This window comes from Vavraia culicis, assembly GCF_000192795.1.
Source record: "Vavraia culicis subsp. floridensis unplaced genomic scaffold supercont1.30, whole genome shotgun sequence".
Taxonomy (NCBI): Eukaryota; Fungi; Microsporidia; family Pleistophoridae; genus Vavraia; species Vavraia culicis.
The window spans coordinates 2,842-25,152 of record NW_007360633.1 but is presented as its reverse complement, the minus strand read 5'-3'; the positions used below and the strand labels follow the sequence as shown (position 1 = coordinate 25,152).

Here is a 22,311-nt window from a genome sequence, read left to right as displayed (position 1 = left end):
ATTCTAACACTCGAATAACTGGCCAGTCGTTGTTTAGCTGTCCCTTCACTTGAGGAAGACATGCGTCCGTAGCTTCACCATCTGCATGGCTGTGCAATCGATGTGCTGTCCTTCCTAGGCTGTGTCTCTGTAATATCCACAGCTACAGGCATCACATCTTCCGTGCATGTTTTCTTATCTGCTGCAGGGAAGTGCAAATTGTAGTGTCCGCAACCGAATGTTTAAATCGTACTAGGTACGACAACATGCCACGATCCACCTTTTTAGGTCGACCCAATTTTTTTTCTAAATTCCTTAACTCATCTTCTTCCGCAAATCAGCTTCTCCCGTTTCGATCTGTCTGTGAAACCATCAGCAAACTTACTAACAAACTTGTACTACACTGTATAAAATGCATTCCCAGCTTTTAGTTCTTGAAACCCTCTCGAGAACAACATATTAAATTTTAATTTAAATCGACATGAAATAAAAAAGAAGCACTCGGCACATTGAACGCTAAATTTAGAACAACTTCCACCGGTTCATTGCCTGTTCTACAAAAAGCAACTTACGCGCACTTGCCCAGAGCGAAAATATGCTTGGTGTCATGGTAGGGCAAGAAATGCGTGAATGGCAATTTTGATCGATGTAAAAACAACTTACCGAGTACACTGCCATAAATAAACCATTTCGGGGCCAATTTACCACAACTGCACTTTAATAGTAAATAAGTAGATTTGAACAGTTCAATACACGTGATTTACCAAAACTCCGGATCGTTCTCATGCTATCCATGCAGCCCCCCACGGCAACAACTAGTAAGAGAACCACTCGTCCGGTCTTCGTTCATCGCGTTGCTCGTTTCAAACACCAAAACCATTAACATAGCCCTTTACTTAGAGAAACGAGGCTGGTCTTACATCGATCTGTTTGCTCGTAGATGCTTAGACAATGTCTAATCCTCTCTTCATCAATGTCCACATCCTGCCTGCATAATTTTTGGCAGCTCCTGCGCGATGCATATCTGATGGTCATGCTTGTGTTCGGAAATTTCTTCTCGATTCACTCATAGTAGCCATAGGTTGCTCTTCCTGCTATGCTCCATCCTTGAAACACTACTCTCTCACAAAAATGGCACTGCCTCACTCCTTTTTAAAAATATGGTTGATCAAGTGCTTTTTGTAGTGCCTATTCGGGTTATTCCTGAAAAAGTCGCAGTTGCATTTTTTATAGTCGTGGAACTTTTTTAAAATATTGATCATCTCACCATTAAGCTCGGTTGACGAGCCCTTGAGATCCTTGCATACATCCATAAACTGGTCAACCTTCTCGGTCTCGCAGCACACACCGAGCATGCAGCAATAAATTGTTTGTTTGGTGTGTGGGTCCTTGCGCCGGAATAGACTAAGACCCGATTTCTTCTTCTTCCAGCATTTGTAAATGTGCTCTGCAAATTTGTACACCATATCACAGTCAGAGATCGTCTTAACACTCGATTCCTTGCACGACAGGCAGTAGCAGTAGAATCCCTTGAGGAGCAGCTGCACCATCTCATCATTTATGCAAATATCGCACAGTAAAACCTCAAGTACCTCTTTTCGGCACGTTTTCTCGAAGTAGAGGATGTTGTTGATGGTCATCTCGGTCATTGAACGGTTTATATCCCATGACACACTGCTCTCTCGGTCCAACCGCCTTGCCTTCTTTATCAGGAGAACCAACCGATCTGTCCATTTTCTTATGAAGTCCACATCAATGACCAAAGACGATCGCGTGCTTTCCGTGCTGCTCCTGCTCGTGATGGACGTGTCAACGACACTCTCCCCTCTGCTTCCATCTCCTCTGTTGCTTAGTGCCCCACATTCCTGGTGAAGCGCGCTATTCACCTCCTCAACATCGATACAGATTTCCGTTTTGAAATCGGAAAGGCCTCCCATTGCAGTGCCATACTCCACAGTATCTCCTTTCTTGACCGACAAGGCGCTCACATCGTCAACATGCAAGCTCTGCTCGCCTTTTTTGGATGCACACCTCTTCAAATCATAGTAGCTCTCCATCGTTTCGCTCTTTATCGTCCTGTTGGCGCTCCTACCAGATCCCTGGGAACTACCACTGCAGATCATCTTCGCGAACGTCTCGTCCAGGTTGGAAACGATCGTATCATTAAATTTTTTGTTGCCCTCCTTGAGCGCATGTATGCACAGCAGACAGTACTTAACAAAGCAATCCTTCAAGACTTTCTCATTTGTAATTGGCTCCAGCATTTCGTAGATAAAGTGTCCGTTCTCAAACTCCTTGTACTGACAACACATGTCGATCATGGACAGATCCACAACGTTTTTGTCCATTCTCCTGTTCGCCACCCACATTTTGACACATTCCATCCATTGGTGCTTCCTGTTCTCTCTGTTGAACCACTTTTTAAATTCTCTGGAATTAACATCCGCTCTCTTCGTCACGACAATGCCCTCAAAGGTCTTGAGCTCCTTCTCATATTCAATCTCCTGGTCAACTTCATGCACCCGATCAAGGCCTAACTTGTATTTCATATGCTCAAAGAAATTCTCTGGGTTTGTCACTCCGCCTCTTATGAACAGACTTTTGAGTTTGTACGTGCCAATGTCTTCATACTCAAACTTTCTGCTTTTGTTCTGACTGATTATTTCGGTTGGCTTGTACATGCACTCACTACGCAGCGAGAAAAGCACCGCCAGCCTGTAATTGATAAGCAGCTTCCTCTCCTTGAATATTCTAAAGAACCTGAACGATTCTTTGCGCTTGTACAGGATCAAACAGATAAGATTGATCTCTGCGTCGCTAAGGAATCGGGCATCACCCACCTTTCTGTAGAACTTGTACGTGAGTGACTCAATTTCCTCTTCCCTGTTGATGTGCAGGGCATCATCGATCTTGAATACGTTCCCCATTGCTATCAACTGCTCTCTTCGATGATCCATGGCCTCGTCTCTGTACGCGTCCATGAATTCAAGCTCTTTGACTGCAATCTGGTCCAAAAGGTAGTTTTCAAGGTTGAACATGTCCTCAACAAGCTTCTCACTGTACTTCACACAGGCACAGTGCTCCAGCATACAGAACACGAGTGCAGAATACAACTTGAACAACGTATGTATTTCTTTTGGATGCTCAAGCACTTTCTCCTTGTCGGTGCACAGGAAACAGTCGATGCTTTTTCTCTTGGGCTGCGCGCCTAAGTAGCGAATCAGCACTTCTAGCACGTCTCCAAGCTCATCCGAAATTTCTTTTCCTCCCTGTATAACCTTCTTGTGCATGTCATTCTCTACGCTTCCTGACAGTGCTGACCTGTTCACAAATGTGACCGAGCTGCAGCTCCCGTCTCCGTTACCTTCCTTTACTGCACCCTGAACCCTCATTTCCCTAGTACTCTGCTTGCTCTTTCCTTCTTCGTTGTCCATACAAGGGTATCCCATTCCTTGATTATTTATTTCCTCTCCTTTATTATGCATGAATGTCAAACGAAAATGTTTTGATATGCTGATCGCGTCAATAAACAAATTAAAATTGCGGTTTTGAAACAAAGAACAATTTTGCAGCACAAACCGGTTTGTATTTCATGAATCACCGGCTGACACATGCCGATTCGAACAGTACGCCCAATAATATCTGATGCAAAAGATCGTATTTAGGATAGTTTTTGCTTGATTGATCCATTAATCTGCAAATGAAAAGAAAAATTTATACTGGAGATAGGTGGAATAAGTTATAAGCGTATTGTATGGATATGTTGCCAGAGATGCGTGCAATGATGATTTACTGCAGAAAAATACGGAAACGACCTGTAATGGCAAGGTACAAAAACGGACATGGCGGTTGAAATAGCTACGGAAAACGGACCAAGTACGAATTACAAAATCAGTGCCATTATTGGTCAGATACGAAAAACGAGTCTGCACCCACGAATTGTATTCGGACCTCAAGCCACACGGGTTCAGATACAAAGCACGAATTGGTACCCGTGGCTCAGAGACGAAGCTCTTCAGACACAGCAACACTGTAATAAGTTCAACCGCAGCATTGTGATTGCATCTTTAAACCGGTAAAATCAAATTTATCACTCATAAAATGGAAGATCTGAATACGTATCATTCAAACGTCACATTGAGCAGAAAGAATATCAAAAATGCAAATAAATTATTAATGTTGATAAAAACATACCGCGACCGTTCAGCTGTAAAACACAAAATTAATTGTGATCGCATATTAAAACCTCAAAGGAAAAACCGTATTTTGAAATTGATTTGACATTCTGCTCATGAATACCGTTTTTGGGTGGAATTAATTTTTTGGTGGGCAATCGGAGAAAGATCATCTACTCCAGCACTAAATACGTGTAACATACCAGCAAATCATGTCATGTGCCAAATGATGCATTATCGTACGCTCAACTGGATGAATATTAGTATGGAGCTGTATATTATTGATGGGCGTATTTGACGTGATAAGGAGAAAAAATCACGGTCACCGCCATGATCTTTTAGATGCTAAAAGATGAAAAACGCTGTAATATCAAATCAATTTAATTCCTATTCGCTATTTATGTACATGTGGACGCAAAAATTCATTTTCTAAAACAAATTTACTTTTCGTATAGCTTCCGCATATCCAGTCCCTCCTCTTCCAGGGCCTTGTCTATCATTTCCAGCTCTTTTTCTATGTCTGCAGATGTAAACTCTTTATTGTCGAGCTGCAAGGGAGGGTTGTCCTGTTTGCTATTCACATGCTCTGTCTGTGCAGCTTTACCGCCTATCTTAATGTCCTTGGGCAAAAACACTTTCCGTGACACTTTATCATCTGATGGGTCGTCCATTTTAAAGGTATAATGTGCACCTATATTGTTCATCTGCTGGATTTCTCCTTCAGACAGCTGCGAGCCGGAGATGCCCGTGGTAAACGCCTCATCCGGTGAATGGTGGCGCTGCGCATAAACATCGTGAAAATTGTGCGCCTCGCTTTGCTTTCTTTTTATTTCATCCAATGTCCTAATTTTTACCATCTTCCACTCATCTTTTTCCGGGTTACGGTGTTTAAAATCACAGAACTCTTTCTGACAGCCCCCCTCCATGTCCTCCCAGTAGCAATGAATGTCCTTCCGATCCTTTCTGAGATGATAATCGCTGTGTCGGAGCGGACATTCGTTGCGGCACTGTTTTTTATTTGCCCACAACTTGCACATAATCAAGTTCTTCTTTGCAGCTGCCGAGTGCCTATATGTGCAATTTTTCTTTGTGCACGCCGAGTACAGGTAGTAGTAACAGTCATCCATTTGTGCAGGGGTAAAATATTTTTTTTTAATATGTCGTTTTGCTGATGGTGGCCATACAACGGCTGAGAACGGTCAACAAGCAACTTGGCCCCGAGATGGTGGTATAATCGTTTTTAAGTTATTTTTTGAATATCAGAAATTATTCGCAAGATTTTTATGAATAGCACTTGTGCATCAAGGAGGATTACAATTGGCTCTGAACAAAGTAATCTATAAAAAATAAGGATTTAACCACATACGTATGCCATAGGTGTTTAGATACTAGTACAACGCTCTAGCACATATGCAACAGGAACAACACATTTTTCCACCATTTCAACACACTTTCTGCGGAATACTTTATCCAACAGAATCGTTCAACTTCAATCTGAAGGAAGCAAACGTTCACACACGCAAACACAAGATTAGAGCATATCGGCGAGAACTAAATGATCAGCATTGTGCAAACATATCATGTTTCTTTGAGCTGAGCGCTGCAGCACGTACAGTATGTGCTTTATAACACGAGGCCTGGTACTTAGAACTGGTTATTTTTCAGCTGTAAAATGGAATAATATTCGGTCAAAACACCCGTTGTAATTTATTTCCTCTCAAAACTACCGTTTAATTTCAATTACAACTATTGTTCCTCTTACTGCGTATTATTTGTGTCAATTATGTACCCATCTGAGGAAAAAGAAAGTCGATTTGACAAAGATTCGAATTTTCGATTCGTGCGTAAATGGGATATGCCGGCTCGTCTTACCTGTTTATATCACCGGATCATCGACATGTTTGTCGAGAGCGAATTGTTTTCCTTTATACGTTCGAAAGAAATGTTGTATCCTGGTAAAAAAATATGTTCCTTAATAAAGCATCCTCTCCGTCACCAGCCGATAAATAAGCATCTGTTGTTAACATCTGGTTCGAATTATGGGATGAAGTGTGCTATATGAGCATAAAAACTTGATGAGCGCTACCACATCGGTGCACAAACAATTAACGAAGTAATTACTAACATTTGCAACCACAATGGATGGTTAGAATACGACACTCAAATGCTAACGGACTGTCAATGCCATATTAAAAATGTTCTGTTGATCAAGATTGCAACATTAGAACGATGTATAATCCTTAGAATCAAGGTTTGTTTTGGTAACCAGGACGGGAACAACGTAAGAAGTGCATTCGAACAATCCTGGTATTCTTGCGATACCCGTCTAGATGTGACATACCTATGCTAAAGACATTTGAAAAACCGATTTAAGACTTAGCCTTGTGTACCTAGTAAATATTTTTACCTGTGATTATGTTCATATTTGCAACGAGACCATGTTCATTTGTTACTCGTATGTCAAGCACAATCTAAACAGACACATTTTCCTGTGTACACCACTGCTGTTCGGTAATTTTTCCATCATATGACAGTTCATTCTGGAAGATTTGCTGCGAAGGCTTTGACGTTCTAGGTAAAGAATTATGGCATGATGAGCACCATACTTTCACCTAAGAGTAATTCATCTTTCTCCTCTCACAATAACACGCGTTTATGATTCGATGAGAGCGACTGTGGCCACTGATCCGTGGTTTATGGTGATACGCGCCACTTTTTTTGACAATTGTTTAAACGTATTTTCTTGGAATGAGCGCGCACATTTTATGATAGTTGCACATTGTGCCCGAGATTAGTCACAGAAAGCGCCTGCTAAACAGGCAGTGGTATGCCTAATGATCTGCGAAATATTGATTTGAACGGATGTGCATTGCGCAGCAACCTCCCTGGCACGAGAACCAAGGTGTAAGAATCTGTTTGTTACGGCGGGCGGCCTGCAAAAAATAGAAGAAAACAAATTACGCAACAAAAATTCTTTTTAATAGAACTCGATAGCCGGTTCGTATGGCTCACCCTTGCCATCCACACAGGTCAGTATTTCAATATTAACCCCTAATTTTTTCTCCAAGCTGGTCTTAAGACCAGAAAGAAGCCGATGCTCATCAAAGTTGTACTTGACATGGTCCTTCACAAAACTCATCCCCTTCTTGGGATTGATCTCAAACTTGGCGAAAAACTTTCTCAAAGCCACTATATCATCAGGATCAATGTCTTGCACCAGCGTTTTCCATTCCGGCACAACCGTGCCCACGTAAATTCTTACGTTCTTCTTCTGCATTCTGGCAGCCTTGCTCGCAAGATTCTTGCTAAATTTTCTAAACCACTCCAATCCGAGATAAACATTGTCCTTTCTCACGATTGAGACCGGCCATACCAGCACTTTCTTGAAATATTTTTCGAGAAGATAATCGCAGATTGACGTGATAACAGGGTACATGACCAGCAGATTATTTTTTATCGCGTATAACATGGCTTCGCTTGAGCAGTTGAGCGACATGCACAGCTCCATCAGTGTCTTAAATTCATGAAAACCGTACTTGATCGCGTCTCGATACGTCATGCTCTCATACGATTGATCACATTTATCCACAAGAAAGTCAACGCCATCCTTAAGAAGCTCGTCCGCAAATGATATGCCGGGCGTCTTGCTGCACGAATTGGATTTATACCGCTCATACCTGTCAGCGAAACTGGTAACTTTCTGTTCAACCGCCGTCCGATAATCCTCCTTGTCTGGCAATGTGTGGATCACTTCCTTGATAAAACTCTCAACATACTTCACAAACGTGTATATTTTGAGGATGTACGTGTCTGCAAGTGCCTGGCTAAAATTAGCATCTTCATTAAAGTCGCCAGCATCCGCAAGCACAATCCTTGTCACGTTCGCACCAAATAACTTGATCGAATCCTCAGCTGTCAGAAAGTTTCCCTCGCTCTTGCTCATTTTTGCGTTGTTTAGAAGCAGGTGACCATTCGTAAAGATTCTCTTCGGCCAACAATTTCTTGGAAATATGGCCACGTGGTGGAAGATGTAAAAAAGAAGATGATTCTTGATAAGATCCTTGCCGCTTACCCGCAAGTCAACGGGGTAGTATCTGACAAATGCATTCCGTGCTCGTTCTAGCACCAGCTCCTTCTCATCATCGCACGGATTTACATCGCTGAAATTGAAAATATAGTCCCATGCCGCATTCGTCAGGCACTCTGGCTCTATTTTGCGTTCCAATCCGTACAAATCCGAAAAGAGCTCTGGCTTGGCCAAATAAAAGGCCATGTAAATCGTGCTATCGCTCAGCGAATCAATGACATATTCTTTGAACGATGTCCCAAGACCAAATGTGCGCGAGAACCCCCATTTGTCGATCCATCCAAGCGCGTCCAGGAGCATTCGTCGGGTCTCTGACAGGCAATTCATATCCTCTATGCATTCAGCAACCTTTTTCTTCCATTGAACATTGTCATAGTCCAAAAACCATTGATTAACCGATGCTACCACACATTTGGAGCCGGCACGTCCTTGAACCTCCTTCTCTGGCTCATAATACGCCAAGGAAGGATCTGCCGGATCACAAAAGTTGATCACAGGCGGCTGATCCCTGTCCAAGTATACAAATTTGTAACTCTTGTGTCCGGGAATCTCTTCGATTTTTATTTCACCCGATACTTCAAGTTTAAATTCTTGGTAGCGCATGTTCTCAAGGGCCCAATGATCAATGATACAGCTCTTGCCGTTGATATCGACCTTGAAAAAACGTGTTATCCTACCAACAGTGATGGTCTTAGCACGAGGTGCCGTGGCAGTCTCATCACTATTCGTCCTATCTTTAACACGGGTGCAGAAATACGTATCTCCTAACGATACCATTCTCATATTCACAAGAACCGGAATGACACCCTCCCCTGTCCGTCGGTCGTGATCAAGACACGGCTGGTTGGTTTTGGTACAATATATGGTTTCCTTCTTACCATACGAGATGTATTTCTCGAGCCTGCAGAACTGCCATTTGACAAACGAGTCGTAATACGGATTTAAATCGGTAGTGGTGAACGAATGGTTCCAATTTATGTACGATTGAAACTTGGTCATTACGTCGGTAGCTAGCGGCGGAAAGTAATGCAGCCAGTATTTGGCATCCTTAAAGGGCTCAACGTCTTTGATCCCAATGGAGTTTAAAAGCTGTACGGTGCTTTGGTCGCCCTCACATAACTTCTTAGCAGCCGCTGAAATCGGCATTCCCGTCCCATGGAAGGCGAAGGGCAGAAATACATCGAATCCCTTCATACATTTATATCGAGCCATAAATTCCGATTTAGAAAACGAGTACAAATGGCCCAGGTGCATCTTTCCGTTCATGTATGGATACGGAAACGTGACAAAATATTTTGGCCGTCCCTTATCGTTGTACCCGATGGGGTTCTTAAAAATTCTTTCGATTGATTCCAAGGTCTGAAGTTTTGTGGTGCTTGTCCTGTTCATAGGGGTGCGCCCACACATTTTTTAATTAAAGACACGGATGGGAGATCACTGCATAGATTGCGGGCATCAAAACTGTTCATTGAAGAGATTAAAGCACAATGTGGATAATAACAGATACCAATCAAAGCTAGAAATGTTGCGAACAGGAGATAAAAAACAAAACTAGTCCGAACCACGCAGATTTTCAGCTTAATCTGGGCGTAGCATGGTACATTTGCGCTAAAACCAATCTTACCACATAGATAGTGTGCTAATCTTCCTTTGTGGCAATCGCTCCGACTCGTTGTGTGGACATTGCAGGCCCCATAAACATTCAGGTGCATACTGCCGTTCAATCAGCCTGGTCTATAAGGTAATCGAACCAAATTTACTGTTATCAGTGTCTTGTGATAGATAAATGACTTTTAATTAAACCGTTTGTATTTAATATCAAAAAGGCGGGAATGTTATCCAACAAATTATCGGTTGGATTGGTCCACACAATCTTTGCTCAACTAAAAACATGTTTGCTCATCACCACACTGCTCAAACAAACATATTTTGGTCTGTGTCTGCACTTGAGCGTGTCGTTGGTCGTTCTAAAAGAATGGCCTCATAGCATCTTCTGCTCTAAGAGGAGCGGTGGCGCTGGCAGTCATGACAAATAATCGTATTCATAACAAAAATGTTCTGTATTTGTGATGCACCTGGCGAGTTGAAGTATGTTTAACAACAATGTTTAAGAATGGTTTACTAAGCAAGAAAAGGCGAGTGCTGTCATACAAATTGATGTAACGAGGTTCGATCCGTTGTGCAACCAAAAATGGTGCGTAAATTTTTTGAACAGCGTCAACGAAACCAGAAAAGAATTTTTCAGCAGCTGGTCGTGTCAAGTGCAACCAAAAATGGTGCGTAAATTTGTTTACTACCGGTCTCAGAGTTGTTCAGTGAATCTACGACTAGCAAAACACCGGTTACACGTTTTTGGAAGTTAGCCTAACTATCGCTTCACAACCGCAACAACCAAAATCGGCTTCACATTAACAAATCTCTATAACAACAATAAAATACGTTCCATCATCTCGTGAGGGCCTGTGCACCAGCAACATTGACTGTATCAGCTGAGCAATAGTGTATTTACTTTGTTGTCAGGAGCTGATGTAGTTTCATGGCAGTTTGGACTTCTTCATTTCATAGCATTGAAAAAATCACCGAGCAGGGAATACTGGGCACAATCATGAGATATCCTGATTTTAGTTGTATCTGGTGTACATGCTAGGGTTTACACGGCAAATTCCATCCAACTATGTTAATAATTTGTCATATCTTGTACAGGATCGCATTGCAGGTCGAAGAGCATACTTTGCACGTTTTTTTATTCATTGTGGAAGGCTTTTTTCATCATCGAGAAATACCAAGATGGAACACGACAGTGAAAACGATGTTTTCTCCGTATGTGATTCAAATACGATCTTACGATGTGGTTGTAAGACCTATGGGTTGACAAGCCTGGTATATGCTGCGCGTCTGTATCCGTATTTGGTATGTTTTGATTTATATGCTCTATATCAATACAGTTTCATAAAAAGAAATATGCATAATATTTCATAATTTTTTCTATTTTAGTGTGATTTAACCTGCTACATGCCATATCTGCATTTGTGAACAACATCTACAGCAATTCATTTCAAAACCCTGTTCTTGCCTCCATAACAAACACTAGGTCAGTCATTGATAATCATAGTAATTTTATTATTATGAGAGCTTCCGTACGGTATCGCACATTCCTTGACCCTGCGATAAGAGCGTGCTTTTCACTCCATCAAAGCCATGTTCACCTTATCAAAGCCATGTTCACCCCATCAAAGCCATGTTCACCTCATCAAAGCCATGTTCACCTCATCAAAGCCATGTTCACCCCATCAAAGCCATGTTCACCTCATCAAAGCCATGTCCATCCCATCAAAGCCATGTTCACCTCATCAAAGCCATGTTCACCCCATCAAAGCCATGTTCACCCCATCAAAGCCATGTTCACCTCATCAAAGCCATGTCCATCCCATCAAAGCCATGTCCATCCCATCAAAGCCATGTTCACCCCATCAAAGCCATGTCCACCCCATCAAAGCCATGTTCACCCCATCAAAGCCATGTCCATCCCATCAAAGCCATGTTCACCCCATCAAAGCCATGTCCATCCCATCAAATGTAACGGGCATAAAAGAATAAATAAAGCGTACACTACTCCTGTTACTCCTCATACCACGCGTTTTACGGCAAATTTCGACTGATTATCGCCAACCGTAGTTTCTACAACTATTATTTCGTAAGATCACAAGCATACTTCAAGTTTTTTACATGAACTTTTTCCAGACCCTCAATATGAAGGAGCTGTTTAGCGAGTGTTTAGGATCAGAGAGCCGAAGAGATGGCTTGAAACAGATAAGCGTTTCGATACATAGCCTTCTATTAAACAACAAAGATGTCACGTACCAAAAAATTTGTTCGAGTATAAACACCTCCAACACAAACACATTGAGAAGACGGGTGTATGACGTGTTAAGCGTGATGCGATCACTTAATATGGTGGTCAAGGCCAAAAGATGTTACAACTTGGTGCGAAGAAATCTTCTATGCGAAAAAAGGATGGTCGTGGAGGAGAAAAGAAAACAACTTGAGGATTTACAGCACATGAAAGAGGTTTTCGAGCATATCGTACTGAAAAATGCGTTCAAAACGCATAACTTATCGCTTGATAGATTTTATCTCCCATTTTTGATCGTTGTAATAGAAAAAGATTCGAATGTTCACTGCGAAACAAATGAAGAAAGATCATTTTTCAAATTCAGGTCCAGTAAACCGATCAAGTTGGTAGAAGACCTCGAAATTTTAAAAGAGCTTTACAGGAACAACGAAGAAAAAGAAATAAAGAAACCGTATCTTTACGGAAGCAGCCTCAAAAAGTTTAAGGAGGGTTTCGGTGGAGCGTTTGATTACATAGTTTAGGTAAAATAGTACTTGAAATTGTTCCCCATTCAAGGCCCGTCTCAATATGAGCATTTAATTTTCGTATTGGTTCGAATGGGCGGTGTGTGCCGCGGAACAATTGTTTCACATTTACAAGGTTCATTTTCGTTCTCCCAATCTACCGTCGTGGCTGTAGTATCAGTCCGTATTTCTGAATGGAGTTTGTCCGCTAATAGAAGGGTCGAATTCGATCAAGTGCGGTGATATACACCGATCAACTGAGTAATCTATCAGTCAATGCGCTGTACCGCTGAGTATTGCCAGTTTTCAATCCTTGAATCTGGTATCGCATAATATTTTATTTTTTAGTATACACCAGTAATCACACGAAAGTTTTTGGAATAGTTCGCAATTCATCATGCGCAGCTTTGAAAATAATTTTTTTCATTTACTTTTTAACTGCCACACGTTAATAAACAATTGTTTTTGCCTTTTCCTCACTTCTTTGGCAGAAGAAAGTTTTATTCAGAAAGAGTCATTAACACATTGTAAATACCCCATTATTTCCTTTAGACCACATTGCTCACTTGCTGTTCAAGATAAACCAAGAGAATAGCCGTATAGTTGTGGACAATGGGTGGGCTCACAAAACATCCTTGCATGCTTTTCGACGTCAACACTGCCACAGCAGTTATTCACATGTTCTTATCGTTTAAACTATCCTCATCACTACTATCCCCTGGATCTACCACGATCTCAGGTAAAATTTAAAAAACTTTTTTCAAAGGCCCATGAATAGGATCGATGGGCTTCGACGCAAACAATTCGGTAAAATCTATCAGATCGATCGGTCTTATGACGTACCAAAGAACATATTCAAAATACAAACCTATGGAATCAGGAGGGCAGACCACGCCGCATGTCCTAGTTCGGAGTGCTTGAGGCAGGAGCTCGGTGAATTTTTGGCACACCGAATACACAGATCGGTTCTAATTGACAGCGTGGAGACCCTTGCGTATGACAAAAAAATGATAGTGTTGTTCAAGTACATGAACATAGAAGGTGTGGACATTTACCTGAGGACAACAGGAATGAGAAATGTTTGGTATGCAGACAAGAAACTGCAACACAATGAAAATCCTGTTTAGGCACAGTGTACCAAAAACATTGTTGATAAACAATCTATAAACTTTGAAATATGCGATCGCGGTGTGAAGCCAACACTACTACCATCTGTACATGTTAAATGCAGCAAATATTGCAATTTTTACGTTAAGAGCATAGAACGACATGTGCAATTATCCGTTCGGCAGAATAATCCGAGGTTTGTTGCCACCACGCTTTACTCAGAGATTAATCTGGTTGCATGGTTTCAGATCGAACCGGCTGTGAGTGATATGTAACATTTAGATGGGGCTAGGTTGTAATGAGACTTAAAACCTCGCAGAACAGCATTTAATGTACAATTATTGACCTAATTGTAGTGTTAGGTGCTGGCCACGTAACCACGAGGGCACTTGCTCAGTCATTTGCAACGATCGCATTGAGTGCATGTACCAATACATCAAACGGAACTGAACAACTGCTGCGCTTTGCCCTGATTTATGGTACACAACACGATTAAACGAATTTGCCTGGTATGCTTCTGTGCTCAAGGCACCGCGTGCAATTGCGGTTAACGAATCTATCGCGCGCTGTCTAGGTTGATAATTCGGTGATTATTCAAATTTAAGCATTTGTTCACGCACCAAGGTTCGGTCACTAATTATTACGTTAGGGTTATGGTTGCGTTGAAACCACGCAACTGTGCATTGCCTTTATTTCTCGCTATAGAGCGGATCGTAAAGCAGTTCTTTCTTCGGCAGCCGTGACGATAAGGGATGTAACATCTCAGCAGCTGTGTTATGGTACTCTTAAAACTTGTGGCATACATAATCAGATTTCCTGCGCTGTGTACAGAAATTGTTAATGGTGCAGGCTTTTCTCCGAGCTTATGGTATATTGGCCACTCCTATAACGTATTTTCACCTTTTTCGCTCTCCTTTTTATCCAGCTGATAAAGGAAACGCCAAACGTGGTTATGTCAATACGGGGTAGTTTATAATAAGACTGCTGCTCAATGCCGTCAGAAGGGGCTACCAGCATTTTAGTCATTGCTTTGTCATAAGGAGCAGATGCGAAAGACGGTTGGTGGTTTAACAAATTAACTTTCACCAAATCTGAAAAATCATTTGTTTGCACGTGTTTAAAAACAGGATAGGGCAGAAACCGTATGAGACGATCAGTTTATTTGAATTTCTTCAATTTTTTGAAAAAAATACGACGCAACTTAGTAAGAGCTAAGATATCCATGATAAGGAAGGAAGCGTATAGGAACGGATTGTTGGTTGTTCGTTGAGAAAATAAACTAAGCTTTGTTTGAGTGTTTTTCGCCTTCGTGTACCATCTACTCCAAGACGTATGAGAGGTTTTACCAGATGACACAATAGCGTACGGACAGTTGCTGTTGAGCAATAGCGAGATTTTTCCGCGAATTGCTGGTGTTGTGAGTTACTAGATGCACCACAAGGTCATCAAAAATATGTGTGATATGTGGTTGTTAACACTATTCATCGCTGTCAGTACTGAGGAACAGATGCCTTGCAAGCGCCATGAAATACAGCAGACCGGTTCACCATACTTGCATGATTCTTGAACCTGTGTTTTTAGTGATGCGTAACATCAAAACGTTTTCTAGCGTATTTTGGTGACCTGGCCGTGTAATCGATTTGTTATTTGTGTGTACTGATCAATCGATTTAATATTATTTGTGTGTACGTGTACTGATCCGGCAGAACATGGTTCATAATTATATCCTTCGACACTTTTCACCGTGCTGTATGTAAAACTAGCACTTGTTTATTTGTATTTTGCAATGCCAGCACGTATTTGCCTAGTACCAGACGCTATGGTTTATATCTCTTTGGAAGGGACTGGAGTGATAATCACCTCCTGGTGAGCAACAAAAATGCAAGTTTTTTGGTAAGTAAATTCTATTTGACAATAACAAATGTTACCAGTACACGTTTCGTGCCGTACTTTCTGCGATTTAGCATCTATCTACCGTTTAGTATAACATTTTGAGCCTGAGAGTAAAATTACAACCTTGATCGGAATGCCATGGTTACACCTAACATATACCACAGTTGTGTGGCAAAAACATATTGGTAGCATACTGGATTATCAGAACATTTGCGGAATTCTTTGGCTGAGAATATGTTTCATGCGATCGTGGTTGCTGATTGAACGTATTCAACGATTTATTGACTTAAATTATACATATGAGTTAAAATATTAGCACGTTCATAAAGGTAAACAGAACTGTTTGCCAATTGACTCTGTTCACCGGCTCAAATGTTTCTTTTGCAAACAGTAAATGGTGTAAAACTGCACATCCGACATTTAATATACGAGTAAACGTTCCCGTTACTATGCTTAAAACATGAAAGAATACGCACGTAGCGATTTTCTGGCAAAGGCAGGCACAGTTTGTGATCGGTGCTACATTCCACGTTTACAACAGAATAATTGTATAGCCCCTGTGATTGGAATATGGATGATGAGAAAATTTGCAGTTTCATAAAAGACAACCTAAACATAAATGATCAAGAGGTGGTAGAGTATATGCTATTTCTGATCAGACACAAGAGGCTCTTTGAAATTGAGCCACTGCTCGAGAGGGCCGATTTTGTGAAGCTAATGAGTATTGCGTACAGTGAATCCGAACCCAGAAATCTGTTCATAAGGCGTGATGAGCCACGCTTTCTAAAAGATTTTAAGGACAATGAACGGATTAATAATCATCCGATAGCACCGAGTACTTGCAACACACGAGACATAAACATTAACAAGCCGCTCGTATACCGGATGAATGCTGATCTTCCGGTGTTCGCGTACGAAAAAGCAATTACGGAGGCGCTAGTGAACAACAAAGTAATCCTAATAGAGGGTGGCACTGGCTGCGGGAAATCCACGCAAATACCCAAATTTCTTTTGAACTACTTCGACAGGATCATAGTTAGTCAACCTCGGCGCATAGCAGCATCCAATTTGGCAAGGAGAGTGAGTCTTGAGATTAACGAAAGTGTGGGGTGTACGGTTGGTTACAAAGTCCGGTTCGATGAAAAATCGTCGAGCAAGACACGGCTTAAGTTTGTTACCGACGGCGTGCTGTTACAGGAACGCGAAGCATACGACTTAATAATTATCGATGAGGTGCACGAGAGAAAACTTAACACAGACATATTCTTTGCTGTGATGAACAAATATCAGTATAGCCGACTGATTCTTATGAGCGCGACGGTGAACAGTTACAAATTCATAAACTTTTTTAAATGTGCCAATATCATCATCGAACAAAAAAGGTTTAGCAACGATATACATTATCTGCCTTTTCCCTGTTATGATTTCGTGCGAAAGATAGTTGAGCAGCTGAAGATAGTACTATCAAATGCACGGAGCAGCATCAACATCCTAGTGTTTCTGAGTGGAATGCAGGACATCGACAGATGTTTCAATTTAATCAAAAGCCAGAGTTTTGAAACAACCGTAGTGCTCAAATCGCACAGTGCCGTGTCGTTTCAGAACCAACAAAAGATATTTAAAAAGTATGACGAGTCGAAAATTATTCTATCTACGAATATTGCGGAAACAAGTATAACTATTGAGGACCTGGACGTGGTTATTGATAGCGGTTTTGTGAAACAAAAACGGATGGAAAGTGGAATCGAGAGGCTAGAAATGATAAGAATTTCTAAGGAACAGGCTGACCAGCGCAGCGGTCGTGTTGGGAGGACAAAGAGAGGTGTTGTGTACCGAATGTATACACAGAGCGAGTTCAGTGCCTTCCATCATGAAGGTACGGCTGAAATCATGAACGCAAATCTTGGCAATTTGATACTAGTCACGAAGAGTCTGGGGATACAGCATATACAGAGATGCAGGTTTCTCGAAAGACCCCCCTTGGAGAACTTTATCGACCCACTTGAGAGGCTTTATCGGCTTGGAGCATTGGATGATAGAGGATCATTGACCGAGCTTGGTCGTGAAGTTGCACGATTACCTCTCGAACCCGAATTGGCGATCTCACTTTTGAAAGCCTTTCAACTTGAGGTTTTTGTCGAGGTCGCAACCATTTGTGCGCTTTTGTCGGTACGAAATCTGTTCAACCACTCCAATATCGATGAGTACGAGGAAGTTAAGAAGACATACGGAGACACGATGGGTGATTTCTTCTTCCTCATGAATGTCTATCAAAACGCCATAAAACGGGGAGAGAAATATGCAATCAAGAACAAGATTAATTTTAAAGTAGTTTCAGAAACCAAGCATATAGTTCAGCAGTTGTGTAGCCTTTTTCGCGGTCATGAAGTCAAGCGCTTTCAAATCGATCACTCCAGCAGACGATTGCGGATAATCAAGTCATTTTGTGCTGGATATTTTTTGAATACAGCCAGAAAAACAGGAGCCTCGTTTAGAACGTTCTGGAATGACGAAGAAGTTTGTGTACACCCGTCAAGTGCGCTGAATACTAGCAATGCCGAATATATTTTGTACACTAGCATTATTTTTACTGATAGGACGTATGCAAAAAATTGTGTTAAAGTTAGAAAAGAAGATCTTATAGAAGCATCGAGTATGTTTAGGCCTGAGTAGTTTGTACTTGGGTGACGCTGTTGTTTCAGCGATTTCTATTCTCACCGAAATTGTTTGTTCTTTGCTTGTGCTTAAGACGACTTTTTTGTACATGAATATGGCGGAAAATGGTAAATTATATAGCGATGGACCGCGACTGTGGATCGTACGCACAATGTGCTGTCTGTGTAGAAAGCGTTTCTCGTTTATGTGAACATTTTTTCTAACATGCTATTGCACTGCAGCTCATTCCAATTTAGAGACTGTACACATGTGTAAGTAAATTAAACACACGTATCCGTGCACATGTATCTAGTTTACAGAAAAGACACGTAATGCCCGAGTCGATACCTGAGCACACATCAAAAGTGTAGACTAGCAAACATATGACGAGTTTTTATCACATGTGGTAGATGGTTATAGTATGAATTACGAGCCATTCAATCATCGCTTTCAGCCGTAGAATTAATAAATCACTATTTTGCTGGTTTAAACCGGTTTGTTTGGTTCATGTGAGTGAGCGAATCGTGCGTGGTTATAAACCCCGTTTTTTTAGAGTCGTGCCAAAGTGAGCTCGGGCCCAAAGCATATGTTCTGTAATTTTGCCTTCGACATTGATGGGTCTTTAATGTAACAAGAAGCATTTCTGGATGTTTATACATTGTATTTCAGATCATGCATGTTGTTTGATTTGGCATAAGAGTAAGAAAATGGTGCATCTGCAAGAATTGTAAACTACTATGCTATAAATTATCCACCAGTTTCAGCGCCAACAGAAAGAAAATTTTCGTATGGATACGTTGCACAAATGGAAAATTTGCTACTGAAAATTTTGTCTACCGTTGGGACCAACATAGAAGCGAAAGCGGACTACAATAATGTGGTGTGCTGGTTGGATATGAATTCTGAAACCAATGGTAGCAATGTATTATCGTGTAGTTCAAGTGTAGTGACGTAGCTGATTATTTGGCAAATGTGTGTTTGTGTGGCGGTTTGAAAGCATTCGCTAGCTTTGATGTTATTACTCTGAAGAAAGGCAGACGAATTACCAAGATTGTGAGATAAGAACTCACAACAAACACGGCTATGAATCTAGAAACTAAGAGTTAGTTCTTCGAGTGGTGTCGTTGAACAGCGATATATTGCCTGTTTGTTCGTAGATGTTGAAATGCGCGAAAAGAGATAGCATACAAACACATTCTGGTAAAGAATTCTATTGTGTAGCTTCTTATAGAACATTATAGCATCTTACGGCTTGAGATAACTTTATCTCATCATCTGATATAAAACACACCAATGATCAAACTAACATCTGAATATTGCCAACAAGCACAAGATAAATAACTTGTGTGACAGTTGTTGCTGTTTTTACATAAATGCACCTAAAACCGCAATACGACTAAATTTGTAGATTTTACATGTGAATGGGTAGATGGGTATCGCCGATATACTTGATGCTATGATATCAAATTTAGTGAACTAAAGTCGATTTCTTGAAGCCTAATAAATACTAAGCTCAATTTATCGTTATTCAAAGTCAATTTCAAAGCTGCAAAATTTTGACCCTCCTTCTATTTTTTTGCAGTTAAAAAGCTTTACTCTAAAAACATTGACTAAATCCTCCATTTATCATTAACACATCAGATCCCTCATGTCATCAGTATAAATAAGGTCATATGAATAAAAAGACAACTCGAAATATGATTGATCAGTTCGAAACAAATCAAAAATTCATTCACTACATCTTCGCATAAAACAGAGAGTTGGAGATTATTATTTAATCCGTTTTCTACAAGATTTGCTCAGTAATTTTCACAGAATGCACGAAAACTGTATGATTATCGCGCATGAACTCCTTTCGACACCTATCAGTAAATCTAAGAAAATTGAGAGTAGCTGAAAAATCTAGCATGACATATTAAAGAATGAAAATATCAATTAATGGGCGATTAAACTTTGTTACTTTTTGGTAATGAACATAGTGCACTAGCATGTAAATATGTTCACGAAGTAGGAGTTAACAAGAAATTGTAGATAAGTTAAATATGTTCACGAAGAATAGGAGTTAACAAGAAATTGTAGATAAGTTAAATATGTTCACGAAGAATAGGAGTTAACAAGACATTGTAGATAAGTTAAATATGTTCACGAAGAATAGGAGTTAACAAGACATTGTAGATAAGTTCTTTTATTTTTGTCAGGGAAGAAAGATTATTGGCACCGTATTTGTTTCAAAATGCGAAATCAAACTCATGCTCCTTAATCATTTAAGCTAATTTTAAGTTTATAACATAGTTGCATCAGGTTGGCGATGGGTGTGAAACTTTTAAAACGATAATGGTAAAATACTTGTGATGAGATTCAGCGAGTAAGGGTTGTTTGATCCAGAATTTTTCAGTGAGAATGAGCTCGTGCGAGGAGGGGCTATGAACTGCGTAATTAATTTTGTTTATGAGGGTTCAGAATAGGAAAGTTTGCACACTGGAGCATCAAAATGGATTAAATAGTACATTGTAAAGCATTTGGGATGCAAATTTTTGAGCCATGTTTATTTTAATATATCTGTTGGTATAAAAGCTATTGTCTTTTTATGCTGAATTTTTCCTGTGTTTTTTAGGTAATCCATACTTTGGTCGTAGAATCGAATACAATTCGCCAGTTCTGCAGCAAGATAAAAGACAGAACAGACCCTTGTCATGCTAACAGCAGATAGCGTTTTTCAACATTCCATTTACACTTCATACTGTGGTTTTAGTTCTTCCGTGGAAAAGAAGAAGGAAAAGGGATAATGATAGAAAAATTGTGCTATGCTGCTACAAAAAGCGATAGGACTACCTGATTATTTGTTGCAAATTTTTTAGCGTGAAATGCAAAACCTGTTCTGTATTATTGAAAATTTCTAAGAGCAGCTATACAGAATAGCCAGCATCTTTTCACAGCCACGTCTTAATGGCTAAAATTCGTTTCGCACGCAGGTTATTTCGTGCACATCATCTAAATTTTTTCGCTAAATGTCGTTTATTTATCCCATACACAGCACATATGTACACCCAAAAAATTATTATCGACCGGGTGTAGCAAAATAAAACGTGGCAAATAGCATCCGTGGTACTTGCAGTGCATTCTTTACCGCGATCTGATGCCAAGTGCACAGGAAAAGAATCCCATATCTTCACTCATAGGCGGCAATGATGCCCTAAAATAGATTTTGAGACGATGTATGAGGTTAAAGTCAAATTCATCTTAAAACGCATATCAGCGAGATTTATCAGTCGTTGTCACAAGGAGATTTTTCAAACACTTTTAAATGCTACATGATGTTAGTTTGGACAAAACAAGGGTGCATAATGCAAATGATGAATGATGCAACGAACAAAAATAAAACGGTCGAAGAAAAAATCAGGTAATCGTAAAACTGAAGACGGGTTTCTGTGCAAAAATATACGGCTGTAAGGAGGGGTCACAGTCTGTTGATTAGAAGGCCATGATGAATCATTCAAGCTGTTTGAAATTATTTTATTGGGCGTTACGACACATTAAACAGAGGCACATGAAACATGATGAGTAATAGACCTGAGGATGAAACACAATATGTCTTAAGAAAAAATATAAATATTTTATCAAACTGTACTCAACATGATAAACAGAATACTTCTATGTATTTTTAAGTTTGTGTTAGTGAAAAGTACAGTGAATAACTGTGAGATTATATGCGGAGGAGGATCCTCTGGGGGAGGAGGAGCAACAGGTGTCCTCAGACCTGCTATAACACCACCGCCTGCGCAGAATCTAGTCTGTGATTGTAAGTCAGGTGGAGGAGGAAGTGGAGGAGGAATGGGAGGAGGAAGTGGAGGAGGAAGTGGAGGAGGAAGTGGAGGAGGAAGTGGAGGAGGAATGGGAGGAGGAAGTGGAGGAGGAGGAGGTGGAGGAATGGGAGGAGGTGGTGCTGGAGGAATACCAGCAGCAATCATCGTACCTCCTACATCTTTCGTACCACCGCCGCCACCGCCACCGCCAACACCAATGATAGTGACGACAGTGCCACCGCCACCGCCACCGCCG

General features: G+C 40.7%; 7 protein-coding genes across 7 annotated transcripts; 3 read left to right on the top strand and 4 right to left on the bottom strand.

Annotated features, from left to right (window-relative positions):
- Window positions 1-423: 423 nt before the first annotated feature.
- VCUG_01727 (uncharacterized protein) lies at window positions 424-3,441 on the bottom strand. The gene has a single exon (XM_008076544.1). The coding sequence runs from the start codon at window positions 3,426-3,428 to the stop codon at window positions 1,122-1,124; it is 2,307 nt and encodes a 768-aa protein (XP_008074735.1). The 5' UTR covers window positions 3,429-3,441; the 3' UTR covers window positions 424-1,121.
- A 1,102-nt stretch (window positions 3,442-4,543) lies between these two features.
- On the bottom strand, window positions 4,544-5,281 carry VCUG_01726 (uncharacterized protein; the record flags this gene model as incomplete). Its single annotated transcript, XM_008076554.1, has 1 exon — window positions 4,544-5,281. The coding sequence occupies one exon, from the start codon at window positions 5,279-5,281 to the stop codon at window positions 4,595-4,597; it is 687 nt and encodes a 228-aa protein (XP_008074745.1). The 3' UTR covers window positions 4,544-4,594.
- A 1,830-nt stretch (window positions 5,282-7,111) lies between these two features.
- Window positions 7,112-9,630, bottom strand: VCUG_01725 (uncharacterized protein; the record flags this gene model as incomplete). Its single annotated transcript, XM_008076553.1, has 1 exon — window positions 7,112-9,630. The coding sequence occupies one exon, from the start codon at window positions 9,628-9,630 to the stop codon at window positions 7,132-7,134; it is 2,499 nt and encodes an 832-aa protein (XP_008074744.1). The 3' UTR covers window positions 7,112-7,131.
- On the bottom strand, window positions 9,627-9,953 carry VCUG_01724 (uncharacterized protein; the record flags this gene model as incomplete). Its single annotated transcript, XM_008076552.1, has 1 exon — window positions 9,627-9,953. The coding sequence occupies one exon, from the start codon at window positions 9,951-9,953 to the stop codon at window positions 9,627-9,629; it is 327 nt and encodes a 108-aa protein (XP_008074743.1).
- Window positions 9,954-11,991: 2,038 nt separating this feature from the next.
- VCUG_01723 (uncharacterized protein) lies at window positions 11,992-12,805 on the top strand (the record flags this gene model as incomplete). The annotated part of the gene is made up of 1 exon (XM_008076551.1): window positions 11,992-12,805. The coding sequence occupies one exon, from the start codon at window positions 11,992-11,994 to the stop codon at window positions 12,613-12,615; it is 624 nt and encodes a 207-aa protein (XP_008074742.1). The 3' UTR covers window positions 12,616-12,805.
- Window positions 12,806-13,367: 562 nt separating this feature from the next.
- Window positions 13,368-14,988, top strand: VCUG_01722 (uncharacterized protein; the record flags this gene model as incomplete). Its single annotated transcript, XM_008076550.1, has 1 exon — window positions 13,368-14,988. One exon carries the CDS (start codon window positions 13,368-13,370, stop codon window positions 13,722-13,724), a length of 357 nt encoding a protein of 118 aa, XP_008074741.1. The 3' UTR covers window positions 13,725-14,988.
- A 1,179-nt stretch (window positions 14,989-16,167) lies between these two features.
- On the top strand, window positions 16,168-18,983 carry VCUG_01721 (uncharacterized protein; the record flags this gene model as incomplete). The annotated part of the gene is made up of 1 exon (XM_008076549.1): window positions 16,168-18,983. One exon carries the CDS (start codon window positions 16,168-16,170, stop codon window positions 18,268-18,270), a length of 2,103 nt encoding a protein of 700 aa, XP_008074740.1. The 3' UTR covers window positions 18,271-18,983.
- Between the last annotated feature and the right edge of the window lie 3,328 nt (window positions 18,984-22,311).

Coding starts and splice junctions, on each gene's coding strand:
- VCUG_01727 (XM_008076544.1), bottom strand. CDS start 3,428: ATGGGATACCCTTGTATGGACAACGAAGAAGGAAAGAGCAAGCAGAGT.